At 42.7% G+C, this 22,605-nt stretch overlaps 1 protein-coding gene across 1 annotated transcript in view; it reads left to right on the plus strand.

Annotated features, from left to right (window-relative positions):
* Positions 1 to 22,605, plus strand: part of ZNF135 (zinc finger protein 135) — a 41,524-nt gene that overhangs the window by 2,402 nt on the left and 16,517 nt on the right. Inside the window, 2 exon segments of the mRNA XM_037047679.1 lie at positions 16,497 to 16,579; positions 19,895 to 21,608. Coding sequence (XP_036903574.1) covers positions 16,497 to 16,579; positions 19,895 to 21,608 — 1,797 coding nt within the window.

Raw genomic sequence — 22,605 nt, forward strand, 5'->3', positions numbered from 1 at the left:
ACATTACTTGGAACAAGTCAGCCATTTTATGAACTCAGCCATGAAATAACGAACACAAGTAAGCTGGACTTAGAGTTACCTTGTGCTCTCAACCCCTTGGATTAACTCATGTTCACCAGCTAAGAGTTTAGGAGCCACTAAGTTCAACATTATGGGATTCTGAGTCTCTCCCCAACTGGCCCCCACCACACACACATGAAAATCAACATGCTTCTGCATTGGCTGTGGCCAGGTGGAAGCTTCCATAGCTTTTCAGGGTGCTTCTGCCACCAGTTCCACATTCAGCCTGCAAGTTTTCTCACCTCAGATTTAATGTTAGAGAGCTGATCATTTTTCTTTTAAAACAATGTGTAAAACATAATAAGGCTGTAAGGAAATCAGTGAAACCCTGTGAATAAACTCCTTGGCTGAAAAAGAAAAAGAACATTTTACTCATGCAGTGGGAACCCCTGTCTTCTCATCTCTAGTAGAAACCTCTTTTTCTCCAGAGGCAGCCACTACCCTGTATAAGATGTGGGTCACTTCGTGTTTCCTGAAACCTTACAACATGTGTGAATTCAAGAGCAATACAAAACATTATTTACTTTGATGTTTTGAATTCATATAAATGCTATGGATACCATAAGAGTTTATATGCAACTTGAATTTTTTGCTCCATGCATTTATCATTGCAAGATTTGTCCTATGTGATATGTGAAGCTCTATTTCATTTATTTTCACTGCTGTATAGTTTTAAAATTTATTTTTAATTCAAATAATACAATTCATTGTAAATAAATTAAAATCATTTAGGAAAGGCCAGTGTGGCTCAGTTGATTGGAGTATCATCACATAACTGAAAGATTGTGAGTTCAATTCCTGGTCAGGGTACATATCTAGGTTATGGGTATGATCCCTTGTCTGGGCACATATGGGAGGCAATGGATCAAAGTTTCTCTCTCACATTGATGTTTCTCTCTCTCCCTTGCTCTCTTTTTAAAAGCAATGGAAAAAAAATGTCCTTGGGTTAGGATTTTAAAAATATCACTCAGGAAGAAAGGAACAAATATTGCTTAAAATCCCACCACCCATGGATAAGTGATGTTAACATGGACGGCATTCTTCCAGAGTTCTTCTGGGAGAAACTTATGGTTGCATAGAGCTGGGACCACTGATGTTATTAACCTAATTTTGTCTCCCCAAAATATGCCATTTAATTTCTGCAGTATAATTACTGAAACATTCTCCTATTGCTGAGCATATTTACTTAACATTTTGCTGTTACAGATCATACCATAACAATGGTCCTATGACCTCATGCTTTCATACCTGGGCAGTGACTTCCATGAGGAAATTGCAAAGGTGACATTGCAGAATCAGCTCATAAGCATACATTTGGGCACTTCCAACCTGACCACCCTATAAAAATGGTGCACCTATATAATCATTGCATGGGTGCCTAATAATAAGGTCCACTTCCCCATTATTTTTACCTACATCCAACATAAGTCTTTTTAAATCTTGGCCAATCTTTACCTGTCAGTTGGCCTCTTTGGACTTCATTTTCTCATCTGTGAAATAGAAATTGTAGAACTTCTCTCACTAGGATTTCTGTATTAAATAAGGTTATATAGCTTGAGTGCTTGGGATGCTGCCTGCCTCATAAAAGGTGCCCAAGTAAACAAGCATAGCTTTTTTATCTTTATTTGCATTTCTTTGATTATTGATTAGATGCAAATACACGTTTTTATGTTATTTACTATCCATTTGTATTCCTTTTATGAATTGCTTGCTTACACATACAGACTAATGAGCAACCCTGCTTTGGTCCTCCCTGAGTGGAATGGAGACGACTCTAGGTCAAGGACTGGCAAAGCATTTTTGGCAGAACTGTTGACTTTTCGGGACATCCAATCTCTAGCAACTACTCAACTCTTCCTTACTAAATAGCTATAGACAACATAGAAGTAAATAAATATGTACTATTTTCCAATAGTACGTAATTTACAGAAACATATAGCCTGGATTTGGCCAGTAGACTCTAGTTTGCCAACCTCAGCTGTAGAGTCACCATTTAGCCTGATATCTTCATACTGTAAAAATACTCTATTCCTGTTACCAGGTTCTGGCCTAAAATAATCAAATTTTATCAACTTCTTTCTCATTAATCATTGAGATGATTGGCTTTTGTTCACTGCTTAATTACAATGGAAAATTAAATTGTATATATCCTAATGGGAAGAGCCGTACATGATTACTGGAGTTCACATTCCTAAATCTATGGATGCTAACTCTATGGTCTGATCTGGAACTTTTGCATTAATATTCCTAAGAGATACTGGCCTTTAAATTTTCTTTGAATTTTGAAAAATTGGTATCATAAAAGATGTAAATGTTCTGAAATAGCTGTATGTCAGAGTTTCTATATATTTTCTTTCCAGTATTTTTTAAAACTGATTGATTAAAAAAGAGAGGGGGGAGAGGGAGGAAGACAAACATTGATTTGTTGTTCCACTTATTATTTATGCATTCATTGTTTCTTCTTGTATGTGTCCTGGCCACAACCCTGGCAAACTGGGATGACACTCTAACCAATTGAACTACCTGGCCAGGGCCAAAAGTTTGTATTTCTTAAAGTGAAAGTAATTCACTGGTAAAATAGTTTGGGACTAGAATTTTATTGTGGAGTAAGTCTTTGAGAACTTTTTCAATTTAATCCAAAATGTTTAGTCTATTTAGATTTTCTGTGTCTTCTTCAGTCAGTTTATATTTTCCTAGAATATTATCTTTTCAGCTAAGTTTTCAAGTGTACACAAAAATATACAAAATTTTTGATATTGTTTTGTGTTTATTTTCTTTATTCCCAATGTAACAAAGCTTTTTGTGATCATTTAGTTTGTTTTTCTCAGTCACCTTTTACCATGTATGTTTTGTTTTTATGTTATAACCTGCTTTGATTAGAAATAATTTTTTCTAAATTTTTGTGTTGACCACTAAAACCATTTCTATTTATTTTTGTTACCTTAGTGCATCAATTTCTAATGATTCAGACTGACATTTTTTCTACTTCTTTCTCCTTTGTCTTTTTTTAAAATTATTTTTATTGTATTTTTCCATTAACATGTAGTTCCCTTATATTCCACTCCCATTTTTATTTATTGTAAAATTATAGAAATTTTGAGAAATGTAAAAACAACTACACAATATTGCAAGACTCTTATTAATTAGATACATTCATTTTTGTGTTTCCTTTTTAAGCCCATGTCCAAATGCACATGTAAGGTAACATAGCCATAATTCTGCGCCGTTTACTGCACATTATAGGTGTTTTCCATGTTTCACATGGTGTTCATAATTATAATTTATAGTGACTTCCTGAAACAAATCAGGAGCAGCCTAATTTTCTAGCATCAGGGGAATAATAAATTCTGGCACTCAGGCTTTTTGAAATTGTACATTGTCCTTTAATCATATATCATCAACCTATTTTGACTTCTCAGCAACAGCCTTTCCCACACTGGTTGATCATATTAACTAGCATTGAAGTGAGTTTTGATCTTAGTAATTATTTTTCATTGGCAATTTCCCAAGGCATCAAATGCCACCCAGGTTCAGCCCTTCTCTGGGAATGGGTCAAAAATGACAAAATGTAAATGTAATTGTATAGCATTTATTATTAAAATGAAATGTGTAGTTTTTCCCCTCTGGTATGAGTTCTTTGGTGCCCAATAAAGTTAGAACCTTGACTGAAAGCTTTCCCAAACTGATGACATTGATAGTTTCTCTCCAATATATGTTCTCTCTGGTTGAGTGAAATATAAATGAAAACTGAAAGTTTTCCCACATTCATTTTATTTATATGTTTTTTAACCAGTATGAATTCTCTGATGGACTGTCAGGTGAAAGCTGTGGCTGAAAGCTTTTCCACATTCACTACATTTGTAGTTTCTGTCCAGTATGTGTCCTTTCACATTGTAGATATGATGAGCAATCACTGAAGGCTTTGCCACATTCGTAAAGTTTTTGTTCAGTATGTGTTCTCTTATGTACATTAAAATTAGACTTCCCACTAAAGGATTTTCCACATTCTTCACATTTATATGGTTTCTCTCCAGTATGAGTTTTCTGATGCACATGAAGATAAGAATTTTGGCTACATGATTTTCCACATATATCATATTCATAAGATTTCTCACCAGTGTGAATTCTCTGGTGTAATATGAGGTGGAGTCTCTGCTGGAAAGACTTTCCACATTCATAGGCTTTCTCTCTACCATGATTTCTCTGATGATGAATGAGAGATGGAAGCTTCTTAAAGCTTTTCCCACATTTATTACATTCATAGGGTTTCTCCCCACTATTAGTCCTCATGACCTAAGAGAGGTGTGAACTCCTGAGTCAACTTGATGGAAATGTTCTTTGATAAGAATTCTCTGTGAAGAAATACAGTCTGAATGAAGCTGCATTTTCTGACAACTTCAACATTTTCCCAATCCCTGTCCTGGGTCACTATTGCCCTTGTTTATATTCCACTGGCCCAGTACTTCCATTGTGTTCCTTCTGCTTTTCTGATTCATCCTCAGGTTCCCAGTCACCTGCTAGAGTACAACTCCAGGAGTCATCTATTATGAATCTTACCAGGCTCATGTTGTTAGGTAGTTCTTCACCAGAAATGGCTTCAGTTGATGGTGACCTCTTTTTTTAAAGAATTTTGTTTAATTATTTATTTATCCATTTTTAGAGAGAGGAAAAGGGAGGGAGAGAGGGAGAGAAACATCAATGTGTGAGAGAAAGGTAGATTGGTTGACTCTCACATACCCCCAAACCAGGGTCCTGGCCAGCAACCCAGACATGTGCCCTAACTGGAAATTGAACTGGTGACTTTTTGGTTCACAAGCCAGCACTCAATCCACTGAGCTATACTACCTAGGGCATTTGTCCTGTTTTCTTTCATGTTTGTTTAGTTCTCACTCTTTAAGACCATTTCTCCAATGAATTCACAGCTGCTATCTATCCATGGACCTTCCTTTGATCCGAAGGTCTTAGGGGTCAGCAACCCTTCCCCTTCTTCTCCTTATTTGCATCATAACTTCCAGGTCACCTCCTCTGAGAGACCTTCCCTGACCTCCCAACTAATATGGTTTCTCCTCACTTTCTACCTCACTATTCTGTTTTATTTCACTATACCATTTCACCAATATTCCTTACTATTATTGCTTTCTATCAACTGTCTGCATAGCCTTGGTTTTAATGGATTATGTCACCCTGGCTGGTGTGGCTCAGTGGATTGAGCACCAGCCTGCAAACCAGAAAGTCACCAGTTGTAGTCCCAGTCAGGGCACATACCCAGGTTGTGGGGCAGATCCCTGGTTAGGGACATGTGAGATGCAACCTCTCTTACACATTGATGTTTCTCTCCCTCCCCCCCTCTCTAAAAAATAAATAAATAAAATCTAAAAAAAGTATTATATTTTTACCTAGAAGCCTCTCCCCTCCCACCATTCTCCTTGAAAACAGCACCAACTGTAACAACAGGAGTATAGGTATGTACATGTATTTCCTAGAAATTTTTTTATTAATTTTTTTATCTACAGGCAATTTTTGTTACTACTGCTCTACAGTGGCAGTAAGGCAACATCCACACTCTAGTAGAATAAGGTAACCCTCTGAGAGTTACAGTAGTAAAATCAACAAGTAATGGTTGATACTCATAAATAAAGGGTCAATAATGTAAATGTCTGCCTCAAACTCAACCTGGGCAATGGACATGGGATCTTGAGGAGAAATTACTGATGTGTAATTTCACTTAGAAAGCTGGAACCTAATCAGCAGAGAAAGATCAGAGGAGAAGTAACGTGGGGTGCTGGTGTTTGTAGAGCACTGAAACCTGGTATGTAACATCAGTTAGACATAGGTACTTTGGCATGGACTAAGTACTGAATTAAGTAATTGGAACTTAGAATAGAGAAGCCATGTATGATAATAATGTAGACCTCATCCTAATAGGTGTTTGCTATTCAAGGGCAACAACCTGCAGAGAAAATCATGATTTTGACATCTGACCTCATTTTTTTAATCATTTCATTACATACTTCAGTATTATGGTAAGTACAGCTGGAGAAACCATTCTAAATGACAGTCTCTCTGAGGGAAAGATATACATGAAAACTAAATTCCCACTTTTAAAGTGTAACTTTTTTATCAAGCACATATTAAAGACTTACCAAAAAAACCCCAATAACAACAACAAAAAAAGGTAAAGGGTCATAGGCACTGTGGGTTTGAAGCACCAATCCCAGAGATAGGACCTGAGCTCTCACTTCTAATTTCATGAAGTTGTCCTGGTACACCCTCTCTGCTTGCTTAAGGACAATTCATGAACTTCAGCTGTCCTTCGGAGAGAACTGAAATACAAGTGGGAACCTCACCCAGCCCAGGATGACAGAACAAGAAAGCCCAAAAGGAGCTAAGAATTTTAAATGATGACAGACTTTATCAGAAAGCTCCTCGGGATGCAGTGCATTTTTCAGACTGAATGGAAATGATCAAAGGTAGAAGCCTAGAGCTGCAGAAAGAAATTAAGTTCAAGCAAAAGACTAATTAATTATGAAAAAATATTGCACAAAATTCCTTCTAGATGTTGTTGACTATATAAAGCAGTAACAACAGAATATTTATACAGAATATTACAGAACATAATACAAAATATTTCTGTAAATAAAATATACAGAAATAAAAATAAAATATGGAAAATTGCAATCATATCAATATAAGTTCTTACATTGTACATTAAATGACATAATACTAACATCAGGTAGATTATGATAAAATTTGTACTGTTAACCTTAGAGCAAATAAGACATAAGATTACATGATATTACAAAGATATAAAGCTAAGAAGAAACTAAGAGATAAAGAGGATTAATAAGCAATATCAAATTAATACAAAAGACAGAATGGAAAAACAAAGAAAAAGACCAGATGAAACAAAAAGAAAATAACAAGGTGGTAGACATAAAGCTAAACACATCAATAATTATATGCTAAATACAAACTTAGTAAACAGTCAAATTAAATAATAGGATTGCTGAAATGGATTATAAATAAAACCAATTAAATGCTATTTAAAGGAGAGCTACTTTAACATTTCAACAATTAAGTTGAAAGTAAAAATAGCCCTGGCTGGTGTGGTTCAGTGGATTGGGCGCTGGCCTGTGAACCAAAAGGTCATTGGTTTGATTCCCAGTCAGGATACATGGCTGGGTTGCAGGCCGGGTCCCTGGTGAGGGGCCCATGAGAGGCAACCATACATTGATGTTTCTCTCCCCCTTTCTCTCTCACTTCCCCTCTGTCTAAAAAAATAAATAAAATCTTTTTTAAAAGAAAATAAAGATAAATAAAAAGATACAATGTGGTACAAGCAAAGTAAACTCCAAGGCAAAAAGTATTACCAGAGAAAAAGAATATCATCAGTGGTAGGGTATGTTCAACAGGAAGACATAATCTAACACGGTAATAAGCTTGATAACACAGTTTCAAAATACATGAAGCAAAAATTTTAAAAAGGAAGAATGTATATATACAAGTCGTAGTTGGAGATTTAACACTAATAATAATATTGCTTTTTAAGTAGCTGATGGAACAACCAGACAAGAAAATACATAAGAATAATGTGTGTGCAATACAAGAACACAAATGAACTGCCATGAATTGAACACTATGCCCAACAAGAGTAGAATACACATTTATCAAAACAGACCATATGCGCCCTGGCTGATGTAGCTCAGTGGATTGATCTCGAGCCTGCGAACCACATGGTCGCGGTTCGATTCCCAGTCGGGGCACGTGCCTGGGTTGCAGGCCAGTTCCTGGCGGGGGACTCACAAGAGACAACCATGCACTGATGTTTCTCTCCTCTCCTTCCTTTCCCCTCTAAAGATAAATAAATAAAATCTTTAAAAAAAACAGACCATATACTGTGTCATAAAACATTTCTCAATAAATTTAACAGAACAATTCACGCATAAGAGCTTCTTTGACTACAATGAAATTAATCTACACATTGATAACAGAATTCTCTTCATACTTGGAAATTAAACAATGCACTTCATGAATCCAGAAATCAGTTCCATATGTTGTTATTTTCATTATGGCTAAATACTGCCTATGAAAATGTGCAGGATGCAGTTAAAGTAAAACTTAAAGGAAAATATGTACCCATGAATATAAACATTAGAAAGGAAGGATTAAAATTAGTGACCTAAACTTCTATCTCAAGAAGCCAGAAAAAAGAAAGAAAATTAAACCAAGACAAAGGAAAAAATAATAAAGAGCAGAAGCCAATGGAACAAAGGAGAAAAAAAATATGGTCATGTCAATAGATCCATATAGGCATTTGATAAAAGTAAAATATCCATTCCTGATAAAAAAAACTCAGCAAATCAGAAATAAGACTTTCTCAATCTGCTAAAGAGTATTGGATCAAGTTTAATGGTGACATACTGAGTGTTACTCCCTCATATCAGGAGCAAGGCAAGGATGTCTACTTTCATCACTTTTATTCAGTATTGCACTAGGTAACCTATGGTGCAGGTATCAGAACAACCGTGGCCACATGAGGGAAGTACTAACTAGAAATGGGCATAAAGGACATGTTCCAAGAGATGGAAATATTCTATATATGGATTGGAGTATGGGTAACACACATACACATTTGTAAAACTATTGGATTATATTCCTAAGAATAGCACATTTGACTATGTTAATTATAGACTGTTTTTTAAAGGACTAGCAGTCCTAGCCAGTATAATAACATTAAAATAGAAAAGCATAAAGACTGGAAAGGGAAGATACAAAGCTACCTTTATTTATATATAACATGACTGTGTAAAGAGTCCAAGAAAAATGACTAAATAACTGCCACAAGTAAGTGATTTTAGCAAGTTCACAGGACAGACCAATTTAAAAGTACATTCTGACTTGGCTGGTGTAGCTCAGTGGATTGAACGAGGCCCTGCAAACCAAAGGGTTGCTAGTTTGATTCCGAGTCAGGGCATATGTTTGGGTTGTAGGCCAGGCGCCCAGTAGGGGGCGTGCAAGAGGCAACCACACATTGATGTTTCTCTCCCTCTCTCCCTTCCTTTCCCAGCTCTCTAAATATAAATAAATAAAATCTTAGAAAAAAATAAAAGTAGCCCTGGCTGGTGTGGCTGAGTGGATTGAATGCTGGCCTGCGAATCAAAGAGTCACTGGTTCGATTCTCAGTTCAGGCACGTGCCTGGGTTGCAGGCTAGGTGCCTGGTGGGGTCCCACAAGAGGCAACCACACATTGGTGTTTCTCTACCTCTCCTTCTCCCTCCCTTCCCCCTCTCTAAAAATAAATGAATAAGATCTTTAAAAAATAAAAGTAAATAAAAGTAAATTCTATTTATATACACAAACAACAAACAATTCAAAAATAAAATTAGGGAACAATGGTATTTACAATAGCATCAAAAATATGCCTAGGAATAAATTTAAAAGTTGTACAAGATACATATACCTAAAAACTGCAAAATATTGCTGAGAGAAGTTGAAATACTTAAATAAATATACCACAATCACAAAATTGAAGGCTCAACATATTAAGATGTAAATTCTTCCCAAACTGACCTATAGATTTAAGGCAAAAAAGGTCAAAATTCAAGTATGAATGATGTAGATTTACAAGTTTAATAACTTCCAATTGACAAGCTAATTCTAATAAAAATACACCCTATCTGGTGTGTGGCTCAGTGGATTGAGTACCATCCTGAGGACCAGAGTTGCTGGTTGGATTCCCATTCGGTGCATATGCCTGGGTTCCAGGCCAGGTCCCCAGTAGAAAGTGTGGGAGAGGCAACCACACATTGATGTTTCTCTCCCTCTCTTTCTCCTTCCTTTCCCTGCTCTCTAAAAATCAATAAAATCTACCCTAGCTGGTGTAGCTCAGTGGACTGAGTGCCACATCGCAAACCAAAGGGTCGCTGTTTTGATTCCCAGTCAAGGCACATGCCTGTGTTTCAGGCCATGTCCCCAGCTGAGGGTGCATGAGAGGCAACCACACATTGGTGTTTCTCTACCTCTCTTTCTCCTTCCTTTCCCCTCTTTCTAAAAAGAAATAAATAAAATATTTTTTAAAAAATCAATAAAAACTTTTAAAAAATATGAAAGTGCTAAGGACCTGGTATAGCAAAGACAATTATTGAGCAAAGCAATAGAATTAGAGGTTGACCTCACTACCTGATTTCAAGATTTACTGTGAAACAACAGTAATTAAGACATATGGCCCTGGCTGGTGTAGCTCAGTGGATTGAGCGCGGACTGTGAACCAAAGGGTCACTGGTTCAATTCCCGGTCGGGGCACATGCCTGGGTTGCAGGCCAAGTCCCCAGTAGGGGACACATGAGAGGCAACCACACACTGATGTTTCTCTTCCACTCTTTTTCCTTCACTTCCCTTCTCTCTAAAAATAAATAAAATATTTTTTTTTAAAAAAGACATATGATGTTGACACAGGGCTGGAAAAAGTGGAACAGTGGAAGGGGAGAAAAGAGTGAGAGATCTACACATATACATTCAACTGATTTAAAATTTTATTTCAATTGATTTTTAACAGAGGCTTCAGTCTAATACAATAAAAGAGAGGAGCCCTGGCTGGTGTAGCTCAGTGGATTGAGCATGGGCCTGCGAACCAGAGGATCGCGGTTCGATTCCCAGTCAGGGCACATGCCTGGGTTGCAGGCCAGTTTCCGGCAGGGGACACATGATACATTGTGTGTCCTCAGCAGAGGCAACCATACATTGATATTTCTCTCCCTCTCTCCTTCCCTTCCTCTCTAAAGATAAAAAATAAAATATTTTTTAAAAAGAGAGGACAGTTTTTCAATGAATAGTGTTTGAAAAATAGATAATCATAAGAAAAAAATAAATGACTTGATTACAACCTCCCACTTACATAAAAATTAATTCAAGGTGAACCATGGCTTCTAATGTAAAAGCAAAAACTATAAAATAATCAGAAAAAATAGGAGAACAGCTTTGTGATTTTGGCATAGTCAAAGATTTCTTAGAATGTTATAAAAAAAGAACTGTGAAGAGAAAAAATTAATAAAAAGGAACTATGTTAATCTATCAGTCAGCAATTCCATTCCCAGATATTTACCCAAGAGAAGTAAAAACATAGGATCTCTAAAAGTACTGTACAAGAATGTTCATAGCTCTGGCCAGTGTGGCTTGGATGGTTAGAGTCTGGAGTGTTGCCCCACAGACCGTTAGGCTGCGGGTTCCATCCCTCATCTGGGTGTATGCAGGAGGCAACCGATCGATGTTCCTCTTTCACATCGATGTTTTTCTCTCTCTCTCTGAAAGCAATGAGAAAAGTCCTCAGGTGAGGATTTGAAAAAAAAGAGGGAGGATACCGGTATAAGGGGGCTAAATGGTAATGGAAAAATAAAGATTAATTTTGAAAAATTAAAATAAAAGTATTTAAAGCAATAAAAGATTCATTGTCTTCAAAGTAACACTAAAATTGAAGACTGACTTCTCAACAGAAATTATGAGGTCCAGAAGACAATAGATGGTTGTCTTTCAAGCACTGAAAAAAACTGCCAACCTAAAATTCTCTACCTAAAGTAACTTTCCAAAATGAAGATGGAATAAAAGCATTTTCAGGCAAACACAAAGTAAGAGAATTTTGTCATTCTAAAAGAAATGATAAAGAGAGCCCTCAGGCTAAAGGAAAATGATCCCAGATAGAAATATGAGTATGCCAAAGATAATGAACAGTATAAGAAATGGTAGATATGAAGGAAACTAACATTGACTTTAAAAACCAGGTTACCTACTTCTGAAATGTCACCCAAACGTTTTCTGAGCCAAAGCCCATATTTTTGCAAAGCTCTACGAGGGGAAGAGAGAGGGGTGCATACAGTATGAGTAAGGACCCAGATGCACAGAGTGATGTCCTCAGTTCCACTTGCCCTGATCAGGTGGCTCAGCTGTTTGGAACATCATCCCATACACCAAAAGGTTGTGGGTTCAATTCCCAGTTGGCGTGGGAAGACACAACTGATTGATTCTCTCTCACCTTGGTGTTCTCTCTCTCGCTCTCTAAAGTCAATAAAATAAAAATTAAAGGATCTTGCTTCTCAGGGATACACAGGAGCCTTCCTGGAGGTATCTGGGGCCAGCCATTTCAGAGGAGATCCCCACAAGGCTGAAAATGTCACCCCTAAGAACCTTTCCTACTTCTTAATCAACTAGTGATCTTGAAAGATGGAAACGTTCAGTCCTCCTCCTTTTTATACCACCAAGTATAAAAAAAATGATAGTGCTAATGTCTGCTGATGACAGTGTAAACATTTGTCAAGGTTTTTCGAGGCTGGGGGCTGTACTAACTAAGCATCCCAATTCTTGGAAACTCAATCCTCACAACAGTCTAAGGAAAGTGTTCTTATATCCTGGGGAATTTTTGTTTGCTTCCTCCCCCTCCCCTCACCAAAGTGTCCAGGTTTGGGAATCACAATTATGCTGGCATCATTAAAGCCCATGGAGATTCCCGTGGCTAGATAGTCCAGTCGGTTGTAACGGCTCCCTCCACACCAAACGGTTGCTGGTTGGATCCCAGTCAGGGTACATACCCAGACTGCCTATCTGATCCTCTGTATGGGCTGTGTGTAAGAGGCAACCTATCTATATTCCTCTCACATTGCTGTTACAAGCACACGAGAGCTCACTCTCTCTCTCTAAAATCAATAAACATATCTTTGAGGATTACAAATAAAAAATTGAGATGCCCTTAGTTCAGCTGGTTAGAACACTGTCCAGATAGCCAGTGTCGCTTTCATCGTAGTGAGGGCACACACAAGCAACCAACTGAAAAAAAACCTGGAACGACAAATTGCTGTTTCTCTCTCTCTCCGCCCTCCTCTTCTCTAAAATCAATGTATAGTTTTTTTAAAAAGAACCAACCAATTCATATATAAACAAGTGGAGAGAAATGTTCCCTCTTCCAGACAAACTACTCTAGGTGATGGGAAGTCCAGAATTATTCCTTCTTTAAACGTGCGGTAGCTGAAGCCCTCTAGGTCCGCAGGTTTTGGGACTCGATCTTAAATGGCAAGAAGACTTCGTCCGTACCTTTAAAGACCCCAGGACTCGGATTTACTGCTTCTTGTCTCTCCCCGTGGCCACAGTGACGGGCTGTGGCAATGTTCAGAGGAAGGACCGGAGTGTAAGGTCCCACCCACCTAGCTGTGGGGGAAAAAACGCAAACTCCACGTCCAGCCAGTCAGGAGCAAAGGGACTCGGCCACGCACCGGGGATGGGCGGCCCGGAGTCCACAGCAATCACCTCCTCTGACTCCGGGGTGAAAGCCCAGACGGCCGTGTGGGGAAACCCGTAAGAGGACAGCCCTTCGCACTTCCCCTCAGACAAGGAGACGGATCGCCCCCGGTCCTCAGCGGGAAGGGCTCCAGGCAGACAAGGTGAGTCCAAGCCCAAGTGAGTCGGTGGGAGGGGGGTTCCCTACAGCAGCCTCTCCGCTGGACCCCAGAACCAGGACGGAGGCAAGACTACGACAACCAGAAGTCCCCGCGACGAGGTCTCCTGACCAATAAGAGTGCACATCCGGGCTAACGGGAGTTGTACGCCTAGAGCCCCAGACCTACCCCAGTCCTACTGTCCCGGCAACTGAGTGCGCAGAGAGCCAGAGGGCTTTTCCCAGAAAGCCTGACGGTGCAGACCTCCAACCAGTGAGGCGCCCAAGATCAGGTCTGGACCAGACGTGGGCTCTTCCGGGACTTGTAGTCCAGACACTCTGGGCAGCTCTAGGCAGCACTGAGAAGGCTTTTTCCCACTTTAATTCCGAGAGGCTACCGTTGAGTATGAATTCTGAATTTTACAAAGTCAGCGTCGGAGACTGCAGAGTTTGTAAAACCCGGGCTTGAGAATCACGGGTTACAAGGACTCACGGTGACACCAGTCTCCGCCAAGCGCGGATATCAGATACTTAGAACCCCGTATACTTCTCCCAGAAGCTCTGCGGCCAGGGTGTTCCTCACTACGGTAGGAGACAGCGGGGCGCTTCCAGACAAATTGACAAAACAAAGGAGTTGTGGTCCACTGTTTCAGGACCTGACCCTTCCCCAAAGAGCTGTGGACCACACCTCCCAGAAAGCCATGAGGCAACCCCGAGGCTGGAGGCACCCCCACGGATCTCCAGATTTCAGCAAAGATTTCAAGTATGCCACCTACACAAATACACCATACTGGGATGAATGAAAATAAATGTCATGAGTTTTCTTTATATTCAAAAAAGACTCAAATGTTATGTCCCTGCCGTAAGTCCGGGGGAAATATTGAGAGGGAAATAAAGTGTGCACTGCTCCACCCTGACCCATGCTTTCTCTGTTTCCAGGTACGAAACCCAAGGGAAAATCGAACTGTCTCCCCGTATCTCTCATTTCTCCCCCCTTTTGGCACCTTCATCTCTATGTGTATTTCCTCCCGGTTGGGGCGATGACCGCAAGAACCGCCATGCTTCAGACAGAAAGAGAGATTTATGAAGACATAAGTACTGGTACCAGGTGCAGGACTTCGGTAGCTAATACTCCCACAACAGGGAGAAGCTACAGGCGAAATTCTTGCGTGGCCCTCCAGGAGTTGTAGTTCGATGCCCACTGGAGTAGACTCAGTGATGTGTCTAACGGATGTCACCTTCTTCCTGCCGAAGTATGACAGAGACTGGAGTCGGACCTTTCAGGTGAAACTGTGATGCTGAGGAAGGAGGAATCTGCGAGCAGGGCTGGGAACACAGCCTAACAGTTCAGGCTGTTACCCTGGACGGGTGAACACCTAAATGCCCAGACAAGGGTGCAACTCCCTCTGGGTGATATAGTTCGAGCTCCCACCGACGCGATGGCCGCGGGCTTTGTGCAGCCATCTAACAGTGAGTGGCCCCGGGGCCAGCGGACTGGCTGAGTCCGCGAGGGTAATCTCGGATTCCGACCTTGCTGATGCTCCTCTCGAGTCCCGCGTGGGGGCGGGGCAAGCTGGAGTAACCGAATGTGAGCGTGCTGCCACCTGGGAGTTGTAGTTCGCCAACTGCTGGCGCAGGCGCAATCGTGGCCAGTAGCGACCAGGGCCTTTGTGCGGTCGTTCTGCCTAAAAGCAAGATCCGGAAGGGACGGTGGGTCAGCCGAGGTCGGGCTAGTCGGGGTTCCGGCGTTTTCTCTGGGGCTCCGGCCGTGGTGTGTACCGAACCGTGTGTGATTGTGACAAGTCCATTTGTTCCTTGGGGCCTGAGGCGGCTTTCAGCGGCAGAGGTGCGGCAAGGCCAAGTGGGTAGGGCCCGGTAAAGAGCTGGGGGTCTCAAGGTACCAGAGGACGACTGGTGAGAGGATTCCTGTCTTTGGCACAGTGGTCAGGCTTCCGTGTCTTGGGGGCACAATCTGAGAGAGAGCCAACCCGACCCTTCAGAGAATGGAGCCAGCCTGGCCTGCATCCATCGCCCGCTTAAGTGGGCACGGTCGGGATTCCGAGGGTGGGGAGTGCCTAGGTCCCACCATGGAATGAAATGCAGCCTTGCCTTCCTCAGGAGCCTTCTCTTCGTAATGAAGGAGACCAAAAACACAGGATTTTAATCCAGGTCGCCTGGGACAGACTCATTATATGAAACGTACTAAACACTGACTGCATGCCAGGCACCATCCATGCTCCTCTATTAATTCACCAAACATGAGTTTCCTGAGTGTCAGGCCCTGTTCTGCGTCCACGAACCTGTGCACAGAGAAAACTCCCACCCTGAATACTGCAGTGAGGACAACACAGCGCAGGCAGGACAAGGCAGAATTAGGATGCACAGTCAAGGTCATCAAGGGAAGATACAGCAGTGAAGGAAAGGCATCCTACCTTGGGCCTGAATTTCATTTTGGGCAATCAGACAGCGTCGAGCTTGTAAACCAAAAACATAATAGTATGTATGCCTTTGATGCTAAATAGGTGCTCATTGATAAGTGAGGCTTCCCTCCCAGCAGAAGACACTGTCATGTGTAAACTGTTGTTCTGCTCCTTTTTCACTTTCTCACACTTTAAATCATGTAACAGTCATGTTGGGTAACCACCCTCATTTGAGGAGAGAGAGAAACTGACGCACATTGGGAAGCTGTCTGCCTTCTTGTCATGATAACAAACAACACCCTGGAAGTCATCTGCAACAAGGAGTATGTCCCTTGCCCACCGTGGTCCTCAGTTTTCCTCTCTTTGTAATGACGTGGGTGAATCTGAGATCGTTCTTCAACAGTGCCTGGAATAGCACAGGCTCACAGCAGGTGCTTGGGAAATGCCAAGCTGAGGGACAATGCTCTTGGGTTTGGCGTGGGGGCTGGGCTCCAGGGTCTGGCAGCCACAGTTCCTCCTACCTCCAGGTAGGGGTTCCAACATTTGGGGTCTCTGGTAACCATAGACTCCAGCTCATTCTCATATTCCCTTCCCCCCAGAGCTGCCTGTAGAGACACTGGCTTCCTGCAAGAGACCAGAGCAGAAGGGAATGACCACTGGGCTTCTGGATTCGGGATTCCTGGTGAGTACACCACCATCCTCACAACCCAGCCTCCCAGATTGGAGAGAACCCCCCCAACAACCAACTTGGCCTTGTCTCACATTGCCAGCTGCTCCCTGCAGCAGCCAGTGCCAAGCTTGCTCTAGCTGAGGAAAGTCCTGTGTGATATTCCAGGAGCAAGTGACCTTTGAGGACGTGGTCGTGGACTTCACCCAGGAGGAGTGGGGGCAGCTGGAACCCACACAGAGGACCCTGTACTGCAGTGTGATACTGGAGACTTTCAGGTTCCTAGTCTCCATGGGTAACGGTACACCCATGCCCCTCATGGTCTCCTCTGGTATGGACTCTAATTCTCCTAGATTAAAAGTTGGGGTATGTCTAGGCATTCAACGCAGATAACTCAGATGTGTCTTGAGCCTGAGGGAACAGGCTGTTTTGATTTAGGGATTATCAATGAGGATGTTTCCCCTGCAAGTTACACATGCCACCTGAAAACGTCAGAGGCAGGATATGTCGGGTAAGAGGGACACACTGTGTCCCAGAACTGCAAAATCCCAGGCTAGAACTGGGTCTTCCTCTATTGCTGTCAGGAGCCCCCCTCCTTCTTCACTTCTGTACCTCTTTCTGCCACCATTCACAGAAGGGTACTTCCATCTTGTTTCAGCCACAAGGTCCTTACCACAGTGGTCATTGTTGCCGGTGGGCAGTGGAAGAAGAGCTCTCTCTGGGTGGACAGGCTGGAATCACAGGCCCCTCACTGAGCTAGGGGGGAAGATCAGGTACTAACAGGGGAAGGACACGAGTCTATTACCACAATAAACTTCAGTCTTTGAGGTTACCAGCCACTTGGGTCCTGGAAGGCTGAAGGTCAGTGAGCAGAGGATTGGGAAGGGCCCTGGAATATAATTGCTCATGCCCTGAGTCTCCCCCTGATCAGGACATTGGCTCCCAAAGCACCCCCTCATCTCCTTGCTGGAGCAGGAGGTGGAGCCATGGCCTGTAGATAAAGAGGTTCCACAAGGTGCGTGTCTAGGTCAGATGACAGTGTGCAGGGCTGGGAGGACCCCACTCACCCCCAAAGGTCTCTCTCCATATCTGATCTCAGAGCAAACTGACTACTCAATTTTTAGTGAACGCTCACCAACCACCATTCTACCATGAGAGAGAAAAGTTCTTGTCTTCCCTGAATTTACATTCTTGGTGAGGGAGAGAGGCACACAATAAATAACTAAAACTAACACCAGTGAATAGAATGGTGACAGATTATGATGAATGCTGAGAAAGTGAAAGTAGGTGAGGAGGTAGAGACTAGAATTAAGGGGAGGACTTGAGCAGAAAGATGAGGGAGCCGAGACGACATGGAGCTAAAGCCTGAACTGTAAGAACAGGGCCTCCGTGAAACAGTCTGGGGGAACAGCTTCCAGAGGAAAGAAACGGCAGGCACAGAGGCACTGGGGGGACAGGGAGTGCAGGTTTCTTAATGAGTAACAGACACTCCAGCCTCAGTGCTTTAAACCAGAGGTTCACTTATGACTCAGGCATGTGTGTCGTGGCTCTAGGCCTGGCTCTTCCATGTGCCTGTAGGTTGGCTGGGTGGTTCTGCTCTTCATACCTGCTGTCCAGCTTCTGAGACCAGCAAGCACCTCTGTAAGAAGGGGTGTCTTCGCACTCTAGCAGACAGTTCCCACTGGTGTCAAGCCGTGACCCCATGTAAGCAGTAGCCTGTGGCCAGTGCCCCAGAAAGATGCACCATGTGTGGGAGTGAAGTCATAGCAGGGTTTCTCCTCCCTCAAATAATGACTAGCCTTCAGTCCAGTCTAGAGTGGCTCAGTTGGTTGGATGTTGTCCCTCTGGTGCAATTCCTGGTCATGGCATGTGCCTGGGTTGCCGATTTGGTCCCTGGTCAGAGCATGTACGAAAGAAAGGCTGCCAATCGATGTTTCTCCCTCTCTTTCTCCTTTTGTTCTCCTCTCTAAACAAACAAATAAGTGAAAAAATAATAATAACAACCAGCCTTCGACCAGTATATTAGTCTCCTATTGTCACTGTAATGAATTACCACAAATGTAGTACTTGAAGTAACACAAATGATCTTCCAGTTCTAGAAGAACCAAGTCCAAAATGGGTCTGACTGGGCTGCATTCAGGATCATGAGAACAGCGTTCCTTCTGGAGGGTCTGGGGAGAATCCATTTTTGTTCATTATCCAGCCTCTCGAAGCTGCCACATTCCTGGACACACGGCCTTGTCATCTTCAGTGCCAGCAGTGGCTGGTCAGATCTTAATACATCAGGTCACCCTGACCCTGACTCTCCTGTCCCTTTCACATTTTAGAACTCTGTGGTTACAGGGTGTCCACCTCAAAAATCCATCATTTTTGAGGTAATCTCAGTGATGGACTAATGGCAAATGATTAGCAACCATAATTCCTTGTTCACATGCAAGGTCATAGAATACTCTCAGGTTCAGGGCTTAGGTTCTTTTCAAGACACTATGCTGACAATTGCACTTGACTGGACTGTTTTCTCCCCCTTAGCTTTCCAATGGAATGTGGCATAAATAGGAAATGTGCCTATGTACACACCTTTACACCAGTCCACTGTTGGGGTGGAGGCTGTGTACCAGAGCAAAATGGCCCTCTTACCAGGAAGAAGTGGCGGGGGAACTGCATGTGCTTTTTGTCTAGCACATCTGTTGGTGCCTGTTGTGGGTAGGGGTACACTGGTCAGTAAGGTGGGCAAAGGCCCTGCCCCTGGCATCCTCCTAGCTAGTGAGACACAGTAAACCATCTCGAAGGGCTACACCACAGTCATTGGTTGATTGTCCTGGTGATAATTCAGTAGTTTCCGCTTTGGGGAACTGGTGGGTTTCTTTACATCTGTGGTGAGGTGGTATAACAGTGAGGGCCCTCCAAGATGATACTGGCTCTGAGCAACAGGAGGAATGAGTGGTCCTTCTCACATGGCGGCTTTTCCTCCATCACCACCTGGCATGGTCGGCGCTGTGTTAGCTGGGGCCTGACCATCACTCTTCTCCCTCCAATCCTGGGCATCTGAAGTCTCACTATTTCCTCAGCATCTTTTCTTGCCCAAATTCTCTGTGACCACCTTGCCAACTCTATCTTTACCCCTTAATACCAACTCCCCTCCTCTGTTTTCTGTACTTTCCATCTCTCTTCTTTCCTTCTGTGGTTTGTAAAACTATATGGTTTCAAAACACCACTTGTGTTTGAAACTTTAGTACCTGTCACTTTAATTCTTCCAACCACCTGTCCACAGACAAACTGTTACTCCCAAAACAGAGATTAAGGGACAATTCCATTTTTTTTTTCTTTCAGACTTAGAAACCAGATCAAAAACCAAACTGCCAGCTGCAAACCAAGACATCTCTGAAAAAATATCCAACAATGTCCTGGTAGAAAGGTTCCTGTGGTATGGTCTGCCAGGCTATAAGCCTGAAGATGCCGAGGGCCAGTGGGAACAGAGTTGTGAGAGTCTTTATTGCGCTGGCATTCAGGCAGCCTTCATGCCTATGACGACATCTTTTCAGGAGCAGCAGCTGGGGAACGAGCTTGGGGAAAATTTAAGTCTGAGCCCTGATCTCCCAGTTCAACCCATGACTCCTGAAAGGCGAGCCTCCCACATATGGGGAATGCATAGAAAAAGGGAGAATCCCAACTCAAATGTCCAACAGAAAACCTATGCAACAGAGAAACCCTACAGATGTCACGAATGTGGAAAGTCCTTTAGTCACAGCTCCGCACTCATTGAACACCACCGAACGCACACAGGAGAGAGACCTTATGAATGTCGTGAATGCAGAAAAAACTTCCGAAACAGCTCAGCACTTACTAAACACCAAAGAATCCACACTGGTGAGAAACCCTATAAGTGCGTGCAGTGTGGGAGGACCTTCAACCAAATTGCCCCACTGATGCAGCACCAGAGAACTCATACGGGTGAGAAGCCCTATGAGTGCAGAGAATGTGAGAAGTCCTTCAGTTTTAGGTCCTCCTTAAGCCAACATGAGCGGACTCACACAGGCGAGAAGCCTTATGAGTGTAGTGAATGTGGGAAGGCCTTCCGGCAAAGTATCCACCTTACCCAGCACCTGCGAATACACACCGGGGAGAAGCCCTATCAGTGTGCAGGGTGTGGCAAGGCCTTCAGCCACAGCTCATCCTTGACTAAGCACCAGCGAATCCACACTGGTGAGAAGCCCTATGAGTGTCATGAGTGTGGAAAAGCCTTTACCCAGATCACACCACTGATTCAGCATCAGAGGACACACACAGGAGAGAAGCCCTATAAGTGCAATGAGTGTGGGAAAGCCTTCAGCCAGAGCACACTCCTGACTGAGCATCAGAGGATTCACACTGGGGAGAAGCCCTATGGGTGCAACGAGTGTGGAAAAACCTTCAGCCACAGCTCATCCCTAAGCCAGCATGAACGGACCCACACAGGAGAGAAGCCCTATGAGTGTAGTCAGTGCGGCAAGGCCTTCCGGCAGAGCACACACCTCAGTCAACATCAGAGGATACATACAGGGGAGAAACCCTACGTGTGCAGTGACTGTGGCAGGGCCTTCAGCCACAGCTCATCCCTAACAAAGCACCAGCGAATCCACACTGGGGAGAAGCCCTATGAGTGTAATGATTGTGGCAGGGCCTTCAGCCAGCTCACTCCACTCATTCAGCATCAGAGGATCCACACAGGAGAAAAGCCCTATGAGTGTAATGAGTGTGGCAGGGCCTTCAGCCAGAGCTCCCTACTCATAGAGCACCAGAGAATCCACACCAAGGAAAAGCCATATGTGTGCAACGAGTGTGGGAAGTCCTTCAGTCACAGCTCGTCACTGAGCCAGCATGAGAGGACACACACTGGGGAAAAGCCATATGAATGTCCAGATTGTGGAAAATCCTTCAGGCAGAGCACTCACCTCACTCAGCACCGCAGGATCCACACTGGCGAGAAGCCATATGAGTGCAGGGACTGCGGGAAGGCCTTCACACACAGCTCTTCCTTGACCAAGCACCAGAGAACTCATACTAGGTAGACGCACTCTATATGAGTTGCAACATAGGGAGCCTTAAGCCATAGTTCATCCCTTCCAGCACTTGACCCAATCATATTCATATTCAAGATGACACATTTATACATAGGCCGTCACACATAGTACACTCCTCAGGTCATCCTAATGGGAATGTGGAGACAGTCAGTGTTGAAGACCTTCAAATGAGTGTCCATCAATGATCTATTATAGAACCCAGAAAAGGAAAGTTGGTACGCCCTATTCTAAGTGGCTTGGCTGGAGTATCATTCCATAGCCAAAAGACTGCAGGTTCAGTTCCCAGGCAGGGCATATACCTAGTCTGTGCATCTGATCGCCAGTCCCGGCACAGTTAGGAGGCAGTTGGTTTTTTCACTTCTTTCCATTTTCCCGTCCTCTTTCTGTAAAACCAGTGGGGGAAAAAATGTCCTTAGGTGAGATTTTTTAAAAATAAAAAAAGAAATGGGAAAATGTATTGAATTTTGGCATGACTTCTAAAGATTCAACAGATTCCAAAATTTAGATTCTCAAAATGGTGTGAATTCCAACAAATGCTTTTCATATAAGAGAACCAGGTGCAGTCCAACTTTATCATTATTTCACATTACCTTCTTGAGTAGTGTTTATGAATGGTACAGATTGATGCTGATATTCCCTAAAAACTGTACAGCGGAGTGTTCTACACGTGCTGGTGAAATGTGTGTGGAATCACCATGGATATTTACCTGTTTTTGTACAAAGTTTTCCAATCTACGTGTAAATCTACCTTTGTTCAAGGTACATAGCAACCAATCTCACAGATTTGAATCCCATATGACATGCATTATTTTACAATAAATTAAGCCTTATAATAAGCCCTATTGGAGAAATTTTATATAGGAACTCTTGAAATTTAAGTTCCATGGAGTTTTGCAGGTTCTGCAATGGTTTTGCTGCTCTTTTCTGGTTATAAATTTCTTTACAGGACTCATGGGCATTGGGGAGATGGTGTCATTGCAC

The sequence above is a fragment of the Sturnira hondurensis genome, unplaced genomic scaffold (assembly GCF_014824575.4).
Source record: "Sturnira hondurensis isolate 20B ecotype Veracruz unplaced genomic scaffold, ASM1482457v3 Scaffold0006199, whole genome shotgun sequence".
Lineage (NCBI taxonomy): Eukaryota > Metazoa > Chordata > Mammalia > Chiroptera > Phyllostomidae > Sturnira > Sturnira hondurensis.